This window comes from Gamsiella multidivaricata (assembly GCF_025024155.1).
Source record: "Gamsiella multidivaricata strain RSA 2152 chromosome Unknown BC939scaffold_135, whole genome shotgun sequence".
Classification (NCBI taxonomy): Eukaryota; Fungi; Mortierellomycota; class Mortierellomycetes; order Mortierellales; family Mortierellaceae; genus Gamsiella; species Gamsiella multidivaricata.
In genome coordinates, this window is record NW_026251843.1 from 12,720 (window position 1) to 26,214 (window position 13,495).

The following is a 13,495-nucleotide window of genomic DNA, read 5'->3' on the forward strand; positions in this document are numbered from 1 at the left end:
TGGGATGGTGGTGGAGGAGGAAAAAAAAAAAAAAAAATTAGGGCTGATCAACAAACACTTTCTATTTTGGCTGGCGTGTTTACAATTTTTTTTCTTTTTTATTTTCGGGCAGTCACTTTAGCTGCATCAGTTAAGGGGAAGTACCCATATTCAATATTCAATCGTGCTGTACTATACAAAAAAAGGGTGTCGGCCTTGATGAAGAAAAACATTGGTGTTTACGAGTAGAGGTCGTCGTCAGCGGTGCTATCCTGCCCGAACGCTGCGTTTGTCTCGGCCTGGGCTGGCGCCACCGAGCCACCGACTCCGCCCTCAGGGAACTTGAACGTGTTGAATCCGCGCGAGTTCTGCAAGTTCTGCGCAAACATCTCATAACGACGGATATCACTGTCCTGGACAGAACGACGCGCAAACTTCATGGCCTCTTCGAAATGAGCAACCGTGAGCTCGGGAACTGCATCCTCTTCATCCTCATCCATTGCCTCCTCCTCGCCGCGTTCTTTGCGCTCACGCTCCCTGCGGATATCGGCCTCAATGTTTTCGCGGATAGCAAGCTTGCAGGCACGTTGGCAAATCTCCGTCAAATCTGCTCCAGAGAATCCATGGGTCGACTTGGCAATGAAGCTAAGATCAATATCGGCCGAGACAGGGGATTTGCGAAGCGTAGACTTCAACACAGAGAGACGCGACGCCTCATCTGGAAGGGGAATGTAAATCAACTGGTCCAAACGGCCAGGACGCAGCAGGGCACCGTCGATCTGGTCGGGTCTGTTGGTGGCACCAATGACAAAGACGTTCTTCTTGGCGTTCATTCCGTCCATCTCAGTAAGGATCTGGTTGAGGACACGATCACCGGCACCGCCAGCATCGCCGCCGCTATTACCACGGGCCTTGGCAATTGAATCCAATTCGTCAAAGAACATCACGCAGGGTGCGGCGGCACGAGCCTTGTCGAACACGTCGCGGACATTGGCCTCGGACTCTCCAAACCACATAGTCAAAAGCTCAGGTCCCTTGATCGAGATAAAGTTGGCCTGGCACTCGTTAGCAATGGCCTTGGCCAAAAGAGTCTTACCGCATCCAGGGGGTCCATAGAAGAGAACTCCACGGGAAGGCGACATGCCGAACTTCAGGAACTTTTCGGGATGCTCGACGGGGTACTGAACAGTCTCCTGAAGTTCCTGCTTGACCTTTTCCAGACCACCGACATCGTTCCATGTCGTCGTGGGAACCTCGACCACAGTCTCGCGAAGGGCCGATGGGTTCGAGACGCCCAAAGCATAACGGAAGTTTTCCATGGTAACAGCCAGTGAATCCAGAACCTCAGCATCGATGGTCTCGTCGTCGAGGTCAAAGAGGTCCATCTTTTCACGAATCTGCTGCATGGCGGCCTCAGAGCACAAACTAGCGACATCCGATCCGACGTATCCGTGGGTCTCAGAGGCGATCTGCTCCAAATCGACATCGTCATCCAGCTTCATATTCTTGGTATGGATGCGAAGAATCTCGAGACGGCCGGTAGGGTCTGGGATACCAATATCGACCTCGCGATCAAAGCGCCCGAAGCGGCGGAGGGCAGGATCGATCGAGTTGGGGCGGTTGGTAGCAGCCATGACAACAACGTTCGAGCGAGCCTTCAATCCGTCCATGAGCGTCAACAGCTGCGAGACGACACGCCTTTCGACCTCTCCGTTGGTCTTTTCACGCTTGGGGGCAATCGAATCAATTTCGTCGATGAAGATAATGGCGGGACTGTTTTTCTCGGCCTCCTCGAATGCCTTGCGCAGGTTGCTCTCACTCTCTCCAGCCATCTTGGACATAATCTCAGGTCCGTTGATCAAGAAGAAAAAGGCTCCCGTCTCGTTGGCGACCGCACGAGCCATTAAGGTCTTTCCTGTTCCAGGGGGTCCGAACATCAGAATTCCACGGGGAGGCTTGATACCGATCGATTTGAAGAGCTGAGGATGGCGCAAGGGAAGTTCGACCAACTCACGGATCTGGGCCATCTGTTTGCGGCATCCTCCAATGTCATCATATCCGACGTCGGCAAGATTGGACTCTTCATCCTCGCGCTTGATAGGCTCGCCCTCGCAGTGGATGACGGTATCTTGAGCGACCTACGATCCATGAAGATCGGAAAAAGAGGGAGTGGTTAAGGAGAGAGAAAACCACTGCATTAATTCCGGAGCCATTCAGCAAGCTTAGTTATCCTCGCTCATACTGTATTGCAAAAGGGGTTCCCTGCTCCGTAACATCAATGATAGCCGGACACTTACAATACAATAGTCGGCGGGATCAGTCTCAACGACCTTGAATTCAACAGCCCTCATACCACCACGAACGAGGAATAAATCTCCTTTGCGAACAGGTCTGTAGGCCTCCAAGAAGTATGGCTTCAGGTAGACTTCGAATAGATTTCCAGTGACACCCTCAACGGTGTCGTCGATGGGCAGGACGTGGATGCGCTTGCCGTACTTAATGTCGGTGCAGGTGTGAAGTGAGACAACATCTCCGAGACGGACGCGAAGGTTGTTGCGGACAACTGCGGCATGTCGAAGAATGATAAAGAACAATTAGTGTCAGCGGATCTGATCTTAGAGCCACTCACTGATCAGCTGCGGAAAGATGCATGATGCCGGGTTTCTCTGCTCACCCTTGTTGATGCGGACCTTTGAGTCCTCAACGCTATCGTCAGCCAGCACAATGAGAACAGTATCACGACGCTTCTTTCCCTTGACGAGGACCATATCTCCACGGAAGAACTGCAGCTTTTCCATGGTGGCGGTCGAGAGCGCGAGGACAGAATTGTCGTCGTTGGTGGCATCGTCGACAATTAGCTTGTTAGGGGCGCTCTTTTTGCGAAGAATAGCGGTGGCGGGATCGTGCTCCGGGTCGACATCAGGTGCAGTGATAGAGGCATTCTCGCTATTCGTACAAGCAGGTGCTTCGTTAGTGTTGAACAATAGAGACACCTTGCACTTGCGTATGCTACACACCAATATCGAAATATCCAACTTACACAAGCTTGCCCTTGGACTTGCTACTGCTACTGTCGGCCATATTGTGCTATATGTATGGTTGTTGTCTTGAAGAGAGTTATATGAATGATGCGGTGTAGCTCAAGGCAACAGAATGAATGAGAAAAAATTGGTAGAGACAAAAGATGCGAGTTGAATGGAATGAGGTGCGTACGCGTCACTTTTTATACCGGCCCCATTAGCCAGTAAGAGCGCAGGAAAGGGAGTGCGCAGGCACGGCTTCGCCTGGAACCACAAGGAACAAAAAAATATGCTTGAGAATGACAATAGATGCATTGCATAGCTCTTTTATGGGCCCTAGCATTACCCCATAGGAGAAACAGGAGAGCCCACTGTCCTTGGGATGATTCTGGTGCCTTCGATACCCTCATTGGCATCCGATTTGTCATCCGGTCTTGTTCCTGGTACACACTGTGGACCTGCTCTATTGATGAGATAGCGATCAAATAGTCTACCTGGCGTGATGACCTTAGTCACATAGACACCTGGGCCCCGGCTACTTTACTGAAACAATGAAAATGGATTCCGGCGGCTCCACAGAGGGCGTCCTATAGACGAGAAGGAAGGGCGCGTTTCCTACGACCGAGTGCAAATGCAGGATACAGGGATGTGTCAACGTGCTTTCATATCTTCGGGCCCGACCCATCCCATTCCATGGGTGCACGATAATTGCCTCAGCAACAACAACAACAACGCCATTGTCTATCTTCATACTCATAGGGAGCAATAATGATTTGCGGTTGCGCTCTCACACTCTCACAGTCTCTATCTCACACACTTACTCCCTCTCCCCTCCTCAACAACACCTTCCTGTTGCTCTGATTCACCCTTCGAGAAAAGAAAAAGAGCGCCCATTTCTCATCAACCTCCCTCCCCATTATCTTTTGTCAATCCACAACAACAACAGTGATCATCATCCCCTTCTCATCTATTCCTGACAAATCAAACAAAAAACAGAGCACCATGGAGGCACACCATGTGCTCAACCCGTGGCAGCAACAGCAGCGACACCAAAAGCCCCACGACCCATACAACATCGCTCCTTCCAACACCTTCCCTCCTCCTGACACCTTCCCTTTGACAGATGCGGAGACTAAATCCTTCGATGACTTTTTTCAAGACCACAAGAAAGTTCTTTATCAGTCCCAGCGTCTGCTGGAGCAATTGAAGCTGCAACAGAAACTAAAGCATCAAAACAACACTCAGGACCGGCAGGAAGAACACTCTGAAGGCGACGAAGACGGAGAAACAGACAGTCAAGGCACGGCCTGGAGTCAACTGGGCATGGACTCGCCTCTGAACCAGTCTTCCTTGACACTCGCTGACTCCACCACTGTGCTATTCCTGTCTGATCCTGGCTCCGCACAAGAGGTAAACCCATGCAACCCAATACGGCTCCCAACGCGCCAATCATATCTCCGACTAGGACATTCGCATTTAATATAACGAGGCGAGCAACAATGTCGGGCTATTATTACGGGAGCGCCCATCTATTGTGTACCGACACAAAGGGAACACATAGTTCAGCCCATGTGGAGTCAAGAGTCTGCTCGCTCTTGTCCATGCTTTGCTTTGCTTTACTTTGCTCCCGTGTCCTGTCACACCTTTCTGTCAGCTTTTATCCAGTTTACTGTCCGCTTTCTTGACCTTGGTCTCTCCACAACTTCTCTTCATCGATCAATTGCAACGTCTCGTCTCACTCCGTCACTACCACCTCTCGTCATCACCTGCCTTTTCATTGGTATTAATCCAGCATTGCAATCGTCCATCTTTGACCATAGGGAGATGTGTTGGAGACCCTGGTTCACACGCTTCAGTCCGAAGTGAAAGATACGCGGGCCACTGTCTTTGAACTCGAAAGCCGCCTGGATCTGTAAGTTATGCAAAAGAGATGACACAGCAAAGCAATAGATGAAAAATGGCGGTCTGCAATCAGTCTCACCAAGAGCTGCTCTATTTCATGCTATGCAGGGCCGAACATTCCAACCGATACATCGTGGAAGAGCTGAAGATGCTTCTTGCAGAGTAAGTACTGACAACAGATAAACATGGTCTATTGGATATTTCTCTATCCTCCCCCTTTTTACTTTGGGCTGCATACACAGTCAGTACACAGTGGATTGGCAATGACAAAGCGTGAATGGGGCATTAATAAGAGGAGTGGCATGAGGGAGTAAATGTGGGCGAGTGCGTAATGTGCTCTTGTTGGGGCCTTCTGTGCGACACACACATACACTTCCACTCCATCCAATTACATGTTTATATTCCTGTCTACTTTTGCTTGGCCCTCTTGGGTTGAGCCCTTCTCTCCATTCCGGCCAAGGAGAAAATATCCAAGAAAATCTGCCGCATGTGCCTGGCACACAAATCACACGTCTAATATTGAATTCAATCTCGCTGCCGATGGACTGTGCCAGCGACTGGTTGGCCCCAGCGTGATTACGCGCCCTACGATATTGCTCTTATCAGCACCCACATGGATGCCCAGCCAGTGCAACCTCTTGGCATCTGTTTGGAATCAACACTAATTGGACCTTATAACTCCTTCTTCTCCACTTCTCCTGATACACTTTTCACGACTTCATTAACATCCTCACATACAATGACTACTCGGAAACGCACCCGATCACGACGACCACATAGTGCCGAGGTGACCCTATGCACAGCAGGGCAGCCCAGCGGCAACGACCCTTCGCCATCCGCTCACAAGAAGGGTGCTCTCAGTGACGAGGACTCGAACATTGTTTACAACCGCATCTGTGTGGCTCTGCAGACACTGATTGATGAGGCACAGCTGGCCCTTCAGAAAAATCCATCCGCAAAGCAGGCGATACCGAACCCTATCGACGACATTCACCCAACACCATTGAAACTGACTGAAGAGAACAAGGCGCTGGACGAGGCAACTATGCGCAGTCGTTTGCAGGACAATTTTGATCCAGAGCACAACCTAGCGCGCCGCAAATCTCCCAGGAGTTCGATCACGCTTCTGGACTCCGAGAAGATCCATGACAACGCATCCTATCACGATCTCACAACCTGTTCGCCTACTTCATATTACTCAGCCACGGGCGAGGTCTCGCGGATATACTGGAAGCAGAAACACGAGGAGCAGCATGATCGATACAGGAAGTCGAGCCACAGACTGACATTGGAGCTGGATAGACGATTTCATAACCTTACAACGGATTCTGATGACTCTGAAGCTAGTTCCGTCGTGTCTCGACGCTCGAGGTCTCATGTTTCATCATCTGCGCAGTCATCTACTCCGTCAACACCAACGACACCAACACAACCACTCCAGGGCATCCTACGGTCATCCAAGAAGGACGGAGCAAAGAAGGAGCGGCTCAAGAAGAAGTACCAGGTGCAGTTCCTGAATGCGGATATCCCTGAATCAAGGCATCGAGATATAGCAGTGTCAACCGCAGTTTACACCGACAAACAACAACTACAACAAACACAGCAGCGACAGCCTCAATATACCAGTAGGAGTGTTGGGTCCACACGGTCTCGAGGAGTGATACTACAGCTCTACGACCTCTGGCAGCACACCTGGCTGCGGACACGGATCATGCATGTGATCACAGGATCGGTCGAGATCGTTATCATCATCTGGGTCGTCGTTAAGGCCAGTCGGTTCACCCTGACCTGGCTTGGCTTCCAACCTACGAGCGTGACCCATTGGATCACATTCATTTACGGACATCGCGACAGTGCCGGTGCAGGAGCCAAGGAGCTGTATGCAAAGATCCGGAAGGATGGGCTACAAATGCGTCAGTTCAAAGCATGGAGTCGCAAGGAACCCGAGGCTCTGATCGAAGACTTTGTTGCCGGAGCCGCAGCCTCAAGCGGCTTGATCTCACCCTCAAAGATGGTCTATGGTCCCGCGAAGAGGGCCGTGGCCCATGCTGTAACGGGCATGGCACTTGCGCTCCTGTCCGATGGCGCTCGACGGCTTGTCAGGAAACTCTAGATACTTCTGGCTGACTGACTGGCTGGCTGGTTTTTCCTTTCCTCTCCCGCTTTCTTGCTTGTATATAATTCCTTCCTTCCCAACACTCTCCATACACATACACATTCATACACCCGACAGCATACCCCCATCCATTATTCCCAAAGATCATTGCGATCCAATTTGAGTACAGCAGATATAGTCATGCAATCGTTGAAGGTTTATTCGAATAAATGATTACTTGTTGGACAATTGAGGGTTTCTAGAGCGGAGTGATACTATGCAGGGGATATGCACTATATCGTTAATGCAGGCGAGGGTAATGAGAGGAGAGGGATGGGATGCGCTGGTAGAAATGATAAATATGACGACAACTTTTTACAGCGCCCCGGCAGAGACCCAGAATCGTCTAGTAATAGACTCGTACCGATCAATGACACGTCCACCACTGGGAAAGTCCCAGCCATCCATGTAGTCCCCGTGGGTATGTCGGCCCCTGGATGTGTCGGTGACAGAATCCGAACCCACAACAGACTCAGGAGCACCTTGGATTTCGACGACGACCATCTGGACCTTAAGACGATAGAAGGCTGGGGGCACACGATCATGGATTTGCAAGTATTGGAATTTCGTCTCTGCAGGCACATTCCTCGCGAGGACAGACACGAGCTCAAGGGTCTGGTCCTGGACGAGCTCGACGAGGATCTTGGCTATGAAGTTCTTGGTGTTATCACGCAGGGTGCGATGTTGTGCCAGGTCGATGCTCTTGTCCATCATTAGGCGAAGTCGTGCCTGTGTGTATTCCAGCAATTCAGCGACGCGTTCGGGAATCTTCCATGCGAGGGTATAGGGAGCCATGGTATAGACCTTTTGATGGAGGCCGAACGTGTGCTCGAGTTCGATCGGCTTGACTACGTTGGGGTATTCTTGTCTGAGCTCGTCTGGGAAGAACTCGAGTGGCTGAGTTTCCCTATCGCCCGTGTAATAATCGTCGTCGTTGATGTCGTGGGCGATCTTTTCTGCAGACGTCGTCGTCGAGACTTGATCGGGTGCGGCTCGACGTGCCCGACGGGTAATGTTGATATCTGATCGCCGAAGAATCGACGGGATGTTCTTCGTCGTCGTCGTCGTCGTTTCTGCAGATGCGGTTTTCGGTGCTGCTGCTGCTGTTGCCGTTGTTGTTGTTGTTGTTGTTGCTACTGCTGCTGTTGTTGTTGAATTCAGAGCTTTGGTCTCAACTACAGCGGGCTGCTGGCTCAATCCATGATACAGTTCCAAGACCAGCATTACGGAAGCATCCTCGGGTATCTTGGAGGGTACCCAAACCTGGGCAGAACCTTTCCGGAAGGGTATAAATCGCTTGAGCGAGTGGATCTTTTTGTTGGTCCTGGAGTCGACGAGGATGATATCGACTGTTGTATCCTTGGGTAACCGTTTGGCATACTTTTTTGACCACCGTACGGATTCGACTGATCCTGCGTGCCAGACAGAGTTTGATTCAGGAAGGAGGAGCAGGGGTGGGTCCGAAGAGGGAATAGGGGAGGTCGTGGCGGCCTTCAATTGTCCTGTGTGCTGTTTGGAGGGTGAGCCATTGGTGTTCTTTTTGGACTTCTTTTTAGGCGACTTGTGTGTGAGGGAGGGGGTAGCCTTGGGGCGGTGCTTGGGGACTGAGGCGTGTGATAGTGACAGGGATGATTTTGATCGATGATTCGCAGGAAGGGCGTGTGTTGTTGTGGAGGGGAGGGAGAGGAGAGTGAGGGCTGCGACCATGCTCAAACTGAGCAGGACGACATGTTGTGTGAGCTTCATAGTGTTGGTGGTATCTCGATTAGGTCGCTTCTAGGGATTAGTGGAGCGGAGCGATACAGGTTTGGCCAGATTGTAATGAAGGATAGGGTAATGGAGGGAGTCGAAGGGGGAGGGGGAGGACGAGTGAGGAGCTATATGTACAGAAGTAGCAGAGACAAAGGGAGGTGCAAATGGACAACAAGGGTATGGAGGGAAAAAGACGAGGGAAGAGGGAGAAGGCGCTTGTGTATTTATATCACAATTCCTTAACTCATACTGCCGCAGGATATTCTGATATTCTTAGCTCAAATGTAAGCTAAACAACAACGCCTCTTTCTCTCTTGCTTGTCACCCATCCTCAAATTGCGAACTTTGTGTATCACATCGATCATGCCCTCACTCCCTCTCATCTAAACCTGCAACCATGCGGAGGACGATCAGAAAGGATCAAGCGATGTGGCTACAAAGTTCAATACTTCAGTCTTATAAACGCAAATGTACATGTACCTGGCGCCCTTTTCGATTCGTTAAAGGGGTTTGATTGGAGAACCGCACCGGCCAATTGGACTAGGCTCATATTAAAGAACCATACCACCATGGATGCCTGTCCCCGACTAGGCTATTCTTTTCTTTTTCGGGCCTGAGCAGTTGTCTTCATAAATGAATGCAGCCATAATAAAGGAAGAGGGGGAAGGGCCATTTAAAGAAGAGCTATAGTGGGTAAGCGAGCCCCAGGGGGGAAGGAAAGGGGGAATTGGGAAATTACACTTGATTGATAGATTTATTGGGAAGAGGATTGTCCAGCTGCCTGTAGCTTCGCTCCGACTGAATGGGACACTGTTCCTGCATAAGGAGTAGTGGGATGTGGGAGATGGTGGACTGCATGCAATTTGCATTAACACCATACCTCCGATAACTACATGTATATACAAACGAGATAGGTCTTGTTCTATTGACCCAGCGTGTTGGCTTTCCCGAGGAAAATGAGATACGAATGCATCAAGGTCCGTGTATCTTCGACAACAGAAGCCCTCCATGAGCTTGTATGTACATTCTTGAACCTTATGGAATATCCCTGTTTCGTAGTACTCAGGACTGGTTGCGAGAAGCTTTTTTTCTTTGGTACAATTGAACCCAGACGCTGTACAAATATACCAGTATGGGTAACCAAGATGGACCATAGACATCATGATGAACTTGGACTAGTGCGTGTTTCGTAGTTAGACCATTGATGATCGCTGAAGGAAGTGAGTTTGTGAGCCAATGTTTGGGTGAAGTAAGAAATATAAATTGCAATCTCAGCCGTAATTGCTTATGAGGTATCGTCTAGCCAATCAGCAGCTCAAGGACTGGGGAAGACGCGTCGACACATAGCCTCTATCCCTAGGATGGGGCCTAGGAGGAAGGTTCGCCCTAAGCCTGAGCAGCTATTGAGTGACCCAAAAGGGCCATGTAAGGCATGCGCCCTCTGCTGTCTGATTGGCCGACTGAACCGCATCCTTTACATGCCAGGGCTATTCTGCTTTTGCTATGCTATGCTTGCATGAGCTCCAATAGCTATTCTCCTTGATGGTAGCTAAGCCTGTGGATCCACACCACTCGCACCATATCTGGATGCTGCTCTTGAGTCGATTTCCCATGTTTGGAGTGCTGTCTGCAAATTTACTAAGCTGCTGTGCTTCAGATGACATAAAAATCGCTTTACTGCATGGGTACAAAGCGAAAGGATCGACTGTGGATGGTATGTGCGTCAGGTCCCCGTAATCACTCCAAAGCTAAAAAAACGCCACCAAAAAATGAGTCTTTTTTGCAGTACAGTCCTTTTGTCTTCCTTGGCGGATCGTGAACATCACTCCTCCCATCTTATTCGATCCACCTCAACCTATCCTTCCCATCACCTTCGATTCGCTCCTCCTCCTCCTCCTCAGACGCGTGAGCTAGGTAAAGAGGAAGATCGCATTCGCTATTGCATGCTTTTTGCGTAGGCACCTTGCCTGCACTCCGCGGGAGGAGCCCTTTTGCATTTGCATTGGCTCAGAGATCGCCTACACCACAACAACAGCAGACAAAGCAGAGGATCTGCATAGCCATACCCCACCGCTCATATGCACTGCTCTTAATGTGCTGACAAGTGAACATTTCTTTACATTCCATGAATTGAAACACCAGATCCTCTCTCTCCATTGTGTCATGCCGCCTAAGCGAAAGGCAGCCGACAGTGCTGCGACTAATGGCATCCCTGCCAAAGCAGCCAAGAGGCCAGCGACACGGGGCAAAAAGGCAGCAAAGGCGACCAAGGCCTCCATGACTATGGAGGACGAGGTATCCAAGGCAAGTCATTCATATTCCAACACTATCGCACAGTACTGTCTGTCCATCTGTCAGGCCCAATGGACATCAATACGGTGGCAAAGAAAGAACAGTCCCCCTTGCGCGAAGAAAGGGCTGTTCTTTATGTCCATCCAACAACAACCACTGCAGGAAAATCATTCCTTTGTTTCCCCCTCCCACCCACAACAAAACAGCGCAAACAACACGCACGACCCATTCTTTCTCTTCCTTCTATTCTTTCCGCTCTCCTGCCCTTCTCCTGGATATACCGAAAATAAACCCTCCACTAGAAACCCTCTCCACTACGTCCTACGAAGATACCTTCATATATACGCCACCACTCGAACGAACGCCAACCAACCACTAAGGAACTGGACGACCTCTTGAACTTGACTCAACACCATGGGGAATAAGAACAGCACCGCCAAAGAACACAATTACAGACCAAGAGGAGCAAAGATCGACATTACCACCACCGCAGGACCGACATTCCGTTCAGCGTAAGGGTCGTCCTCGCATCACGCTCAGAAGGAACTGTACCAACAATGGGGCGTGCCAACACCTCCCACGTGCAAGTGTGCATTTCCATTCCTCGTCTGACATACCCATTTGGCATGCTGAGTAGACTCAAGAATAGCGACGCTTTGAGCAGCCCATCAGCATCTAAACTACCAATTTCTACCCTGACCCTACAACCCTCAGCAAAAGTATGTCGCCGTTGCCCCTTTCGGCCTCTTTATCCTCCACTTGACCCACCAACTATACTACAAAGAAAGATTAGCACTGTGACACTGTCGACTGTGGCCCATGCTGACTCGTTATGCTGCTTTTCTTTTTAGAAATCCTTTGATCCCGACCGATGTTATGACTGGTTCAAGACGTACACAGGTGAATTGATCGGTGTTTGGACAGCATGAAAATCCCTCTACTAGACCGAGGCCTAACCACCAATGTCACGGTTCTTTTAAAATACGACATTGAAGGCCTTGACGAAGATTTCGATACGGATCAAATTGGACCTAACGGTATTGCAAAGCTTTGTGAGGACATTGGTGTCTCATTGGAAGCTGTAAGTTACTATTGTGTTTAGTTTCACATATTGCTCAGCGCATAGGGCTATTTGTTCCACCAATGCATTGTTGGCAACGGACCAGTCGTTTTGCACAGAGAGCCAACTAATTAATATCTACAATCCCCCTCCCCCTGCATATCTAGGTCGACATGTTGGTCCTGGCGTACCATTTGGAAGCTGACACGATGCGTAAGAAGGCGCAAGCAGGCGCAGCTTGGCTTCTTTTTTTTTTTTGTTCAAATGACAATGCCCTGTAGCATAACATCGATGCTTCTTTGCTAACAAGGTCCGCATTTGCTTCGCTTTCTTCTACTTTTAGCAATATTTACAAAGGATGAGTGGGCCAAGGGCATGAAGAAACTCGAGTAGGCAATTACAGAGCATTTATCGGTCGCGTTGAGTGAAAATAACTCAAGGATGTCCACCTGATGCCTAACATTTTTTATGTTTCTAGGATTGATTCAACAGAGAAGTTGAAGGCAGCGATGCCTGGTCTGGTGGCCAAGCTGAGAGATCCTCAACAATTCAAGGAGTTTTATCGTTACGTCTTTATGTTTGCTAAAGACTCTGAACAAAAGTGTATGCCGTTGGAGGTGAGTGAAACCGCTTAAATTCATTGAGAATGAAGTTCACGATGGTATTAAAGTGCTTCTGGGTTCGTACTGACGACCAAATGATTATGTTTACATTCTCATAGACTGCATGTGCGATGCTTCAGACCGTGTTGAAGGGAAGACCTCACGAGAAGCGTTTCGTGGAATTCTTGGAGGTAACAAGAACTGGATTCACAGATTTCTTCGGCATCCCATCCCTTTTTTTCCTTCAACATATCGCTCACGACAACGTCGTTCCAATATCTGTTTATTAAATATGCAGGCAAAGGAACCGGTCAAAGTTATCAACAAAGACCAGTGGTACAATTTTCTGGACTTTTCGGACTCCATAACTGAGGACCTCGCCAATTACGACGGTGCCAGTTCGGCGTGTAAGTGATCGGGACATTAGATCGATCTCTAATTTTCGTTGGTGGAACCGTGCACCAGTCAAGCAACAACCAAACTTACTACTATTTTCTTCATCGATGCTCTGCTTTCATTATAGGGCCTGTCCTTTTGGATGAATATGTCGAATGGCGGAATGAAGAGTCTTCTTGAGGGTTGCCTGGATTTGGATGCGCAACACAGTCATTTGGACATTATGTACAGGATTGATGCTGTCCGACAAACAAAGACGCAAAGACAAACAAGGCATTATGGCATTTGTTAAGCCGCTGTTGGTGTCCATCGTACAAGGCTGGAGATCCCTATGCAA

At 49.5% G+C, this 13,495-nt stretch overlaps 6 protein-coding genes across 6 annotated transcripts; 3 read left to right on the plus strand and 3 right to left on the minus strand.

The window, feature by feature from the left end:
- Positions 1-72: 72 nt before the first annotated feature.
- Positions 73-2,714, minus strand: BC939DRAFT_469887 (P-loop containing nucleoside triphosphate hydrolase protein). The gene is made up of 2 exons (XM_051558052.1): positions 2,277-2,714; positions 73-2,117 (listed from the first exon to the last, which is right to left on the minus strand). The coding sequence occupies exons 1-2, from the start codon at positions 2,328-2,330 to the stop codon at positions 219-221; spliced, it is 1,953 nt and encodes a 650-aa protein (XP_051406294.1). The 5' UTR covers positions 2,331-2,714; the 3' UTR covers positions 73-218.
- On the minus strand, positions 2,253-3,308 carry BC939DRAFT_55666 (uncharacterized protein). Its single transcript, XM_051561746.1, has 3 exons — positions 3,020-3,308; positions 2,670-2,925; positions 2,253-2,542 (listed from the first exon to the last, which is right to left on the minus strand). The coding sequence occupies exons 1-3, from the start codon at positions 3,058-3,060 to the stop codon at positions 2,396-2,398; spliced, it is 444 nt and encodes a 147-aa protein (XP_051406295.1). The 5' UTR covers positions 3,061-3,308; the 3' UTR covers positions 2,253-2,395.
- A 441-nt stretch (positions 3,309-3,749) lies between these two features.
- Positions 3,750-7,215, plus strand: BC939DRAFT_469893 (uncharacterized protein). The gene is made up of 4 exons (XM_051558053.1): positions 3,750-4,409; positions 4,820-4,911; positions 5,010-5,063; positions 5,682-7,215. The coding sequence occupies exons 1-4, from the start codon at positions 4,002-4,004 to the stop codon at positions 7,012-7,014; spliced, it is 1,887 nt and encodes a 628-aa protein (XP_051406296.1). The 5' UTR covers positions 3,750-4,001; the 3' UTR covers positions 7,015-7,215.
- On the minus strand, positions 7,216-8,991 carry BC939DRAFT_469894 (uncharacterized protein). The gene has a single exon (XM_051558054.1). The coding sequence runs from the start codon at positions 8,800-8,802 to the stop codon at positions 7,372-7,374; it is 1,431 nt and encodes a 476-aa protein (XP_051406297.1). The 5' UTR covers positions 8,803-8,991; the 3' UTR covers positions 7,216-7,371.
- Positions 8,992-10,612: 1,621 nt separating this feature from the next.
- Positions 10,613-11,696, plus strand: BC939DRAFT_55733 (uncharacterized protein). The gene is made up of 2 exons (XM_051561747.1): positions 10,613-10,722; positions 10,951-11,696. The coding sequence occupies exon 2, from the start codon at positions 10,972-10,974 to the stop codon at positions 11,497-11,499; it is 528 nt and encodes a 175-aa protein (XP_051406298.1). The 5' UTR covers positions 10,613-10,722; positions 10,951-10,971; the 3' UTR covers positions 11,500-11,696.
- BC939DRAFT_482206 (Cullin binding-domain-containing protein) lies at positions 11,658-13,338 on the plus strand (the record flags this gene model as incomplete). Its single annotated transcript, XM_051559098.1, has 8 exons — positions 11,658-11,819; positions 11,952-12,000; positions 12,045-12,181; positions 12,328-12,373; positions 12,653-12,777; positions 12,882-12,953; positions 13,061-13,169; positions 13,286-13,338. The coding sequence occupies 8 exons, from the start codon at positions 11,658-11,660 to the stop codon at positions 13,336-13,338; spliced, it is 753 nt and encodes a 250-aa protein (XP_051406299.1).
- Between the last annotated feature and the right edge of the window lie 157 nt (positions 13,339-13,495).

Bases quoted from the DNA above. Each gene is read 5' to 3' on its own strand.
- BC939DRAFT_55733 (XM_051561747.1), top strand. From the start codon at position 10,972: ATGCCGCCTAAGCGAAAGGCAGCCGACAGTGCTGCGACTAATGGCATC.
- BC939DRAFT_469894 (XM_051558054.1), bottom strand. From the start codon at position 8,802: ATGAAGCTCACACAACATGTCGTCCTGCTCAGTTTGAGCATGGTCGCA.
- BC939DRAFT_469893 (XM_051558053.1), top strand. From the start codon at position 4,002: ATGGAGGCACACCATGTGCTCAACCCGTGGCAGCAACAGCAGCGACAC. The intron at 4,410-4,819 runs GTAAACCCATGC...CTTTGACCATAG, and splicing joins ATCCTGGCTCCGCACAAGAG to GGAGATGTGTTGGAGACCCT. The intron at 5,064-5,681 runs GTAAGTACTGAC...ACGACCACATAG, and splicing joins CTGAAGATGCTTCTTGCAGA to TGCCGAGGTGACCCTATGCA.
- BC939DRAFT_469887 (XM_051558052.1), bottom strand. From the start codon at position 2,330: ATGAGGGCTGTTGAATTCAAGGTCGTTGAGACTGATCCCGCCGACTAT. The intron at 2,118-2,276 runs GTAAGTGTCCGG...CATGGATCGTAG, and splicing joins ATCCCGCCGACTATTGTATT to GTCGCTCAAGATACCGTCAT.
- BC939DRAFT_55666 (XM_051561746.1), bottom strand. From the start codon at position 3,060: ATGGCCGACAGTAGCAGTAGCAAGTCCAAGGGCAAGCTTGT. The intron at 2,926-3,019 runs GTAAGTTGGATA...TTGTACGAATAG, and splicing joins AAGTCCAAGGGCAAGCTTGT to CGAGAATGCCTCTATCACTG. The intron at 2,543-2,669 runs GTCCGCATCAAC...GACATGCCGCAG, and splicing joins ATAGCGTTGAGGACTCAAAG to TTGTCCGCAACAACCTTCGC.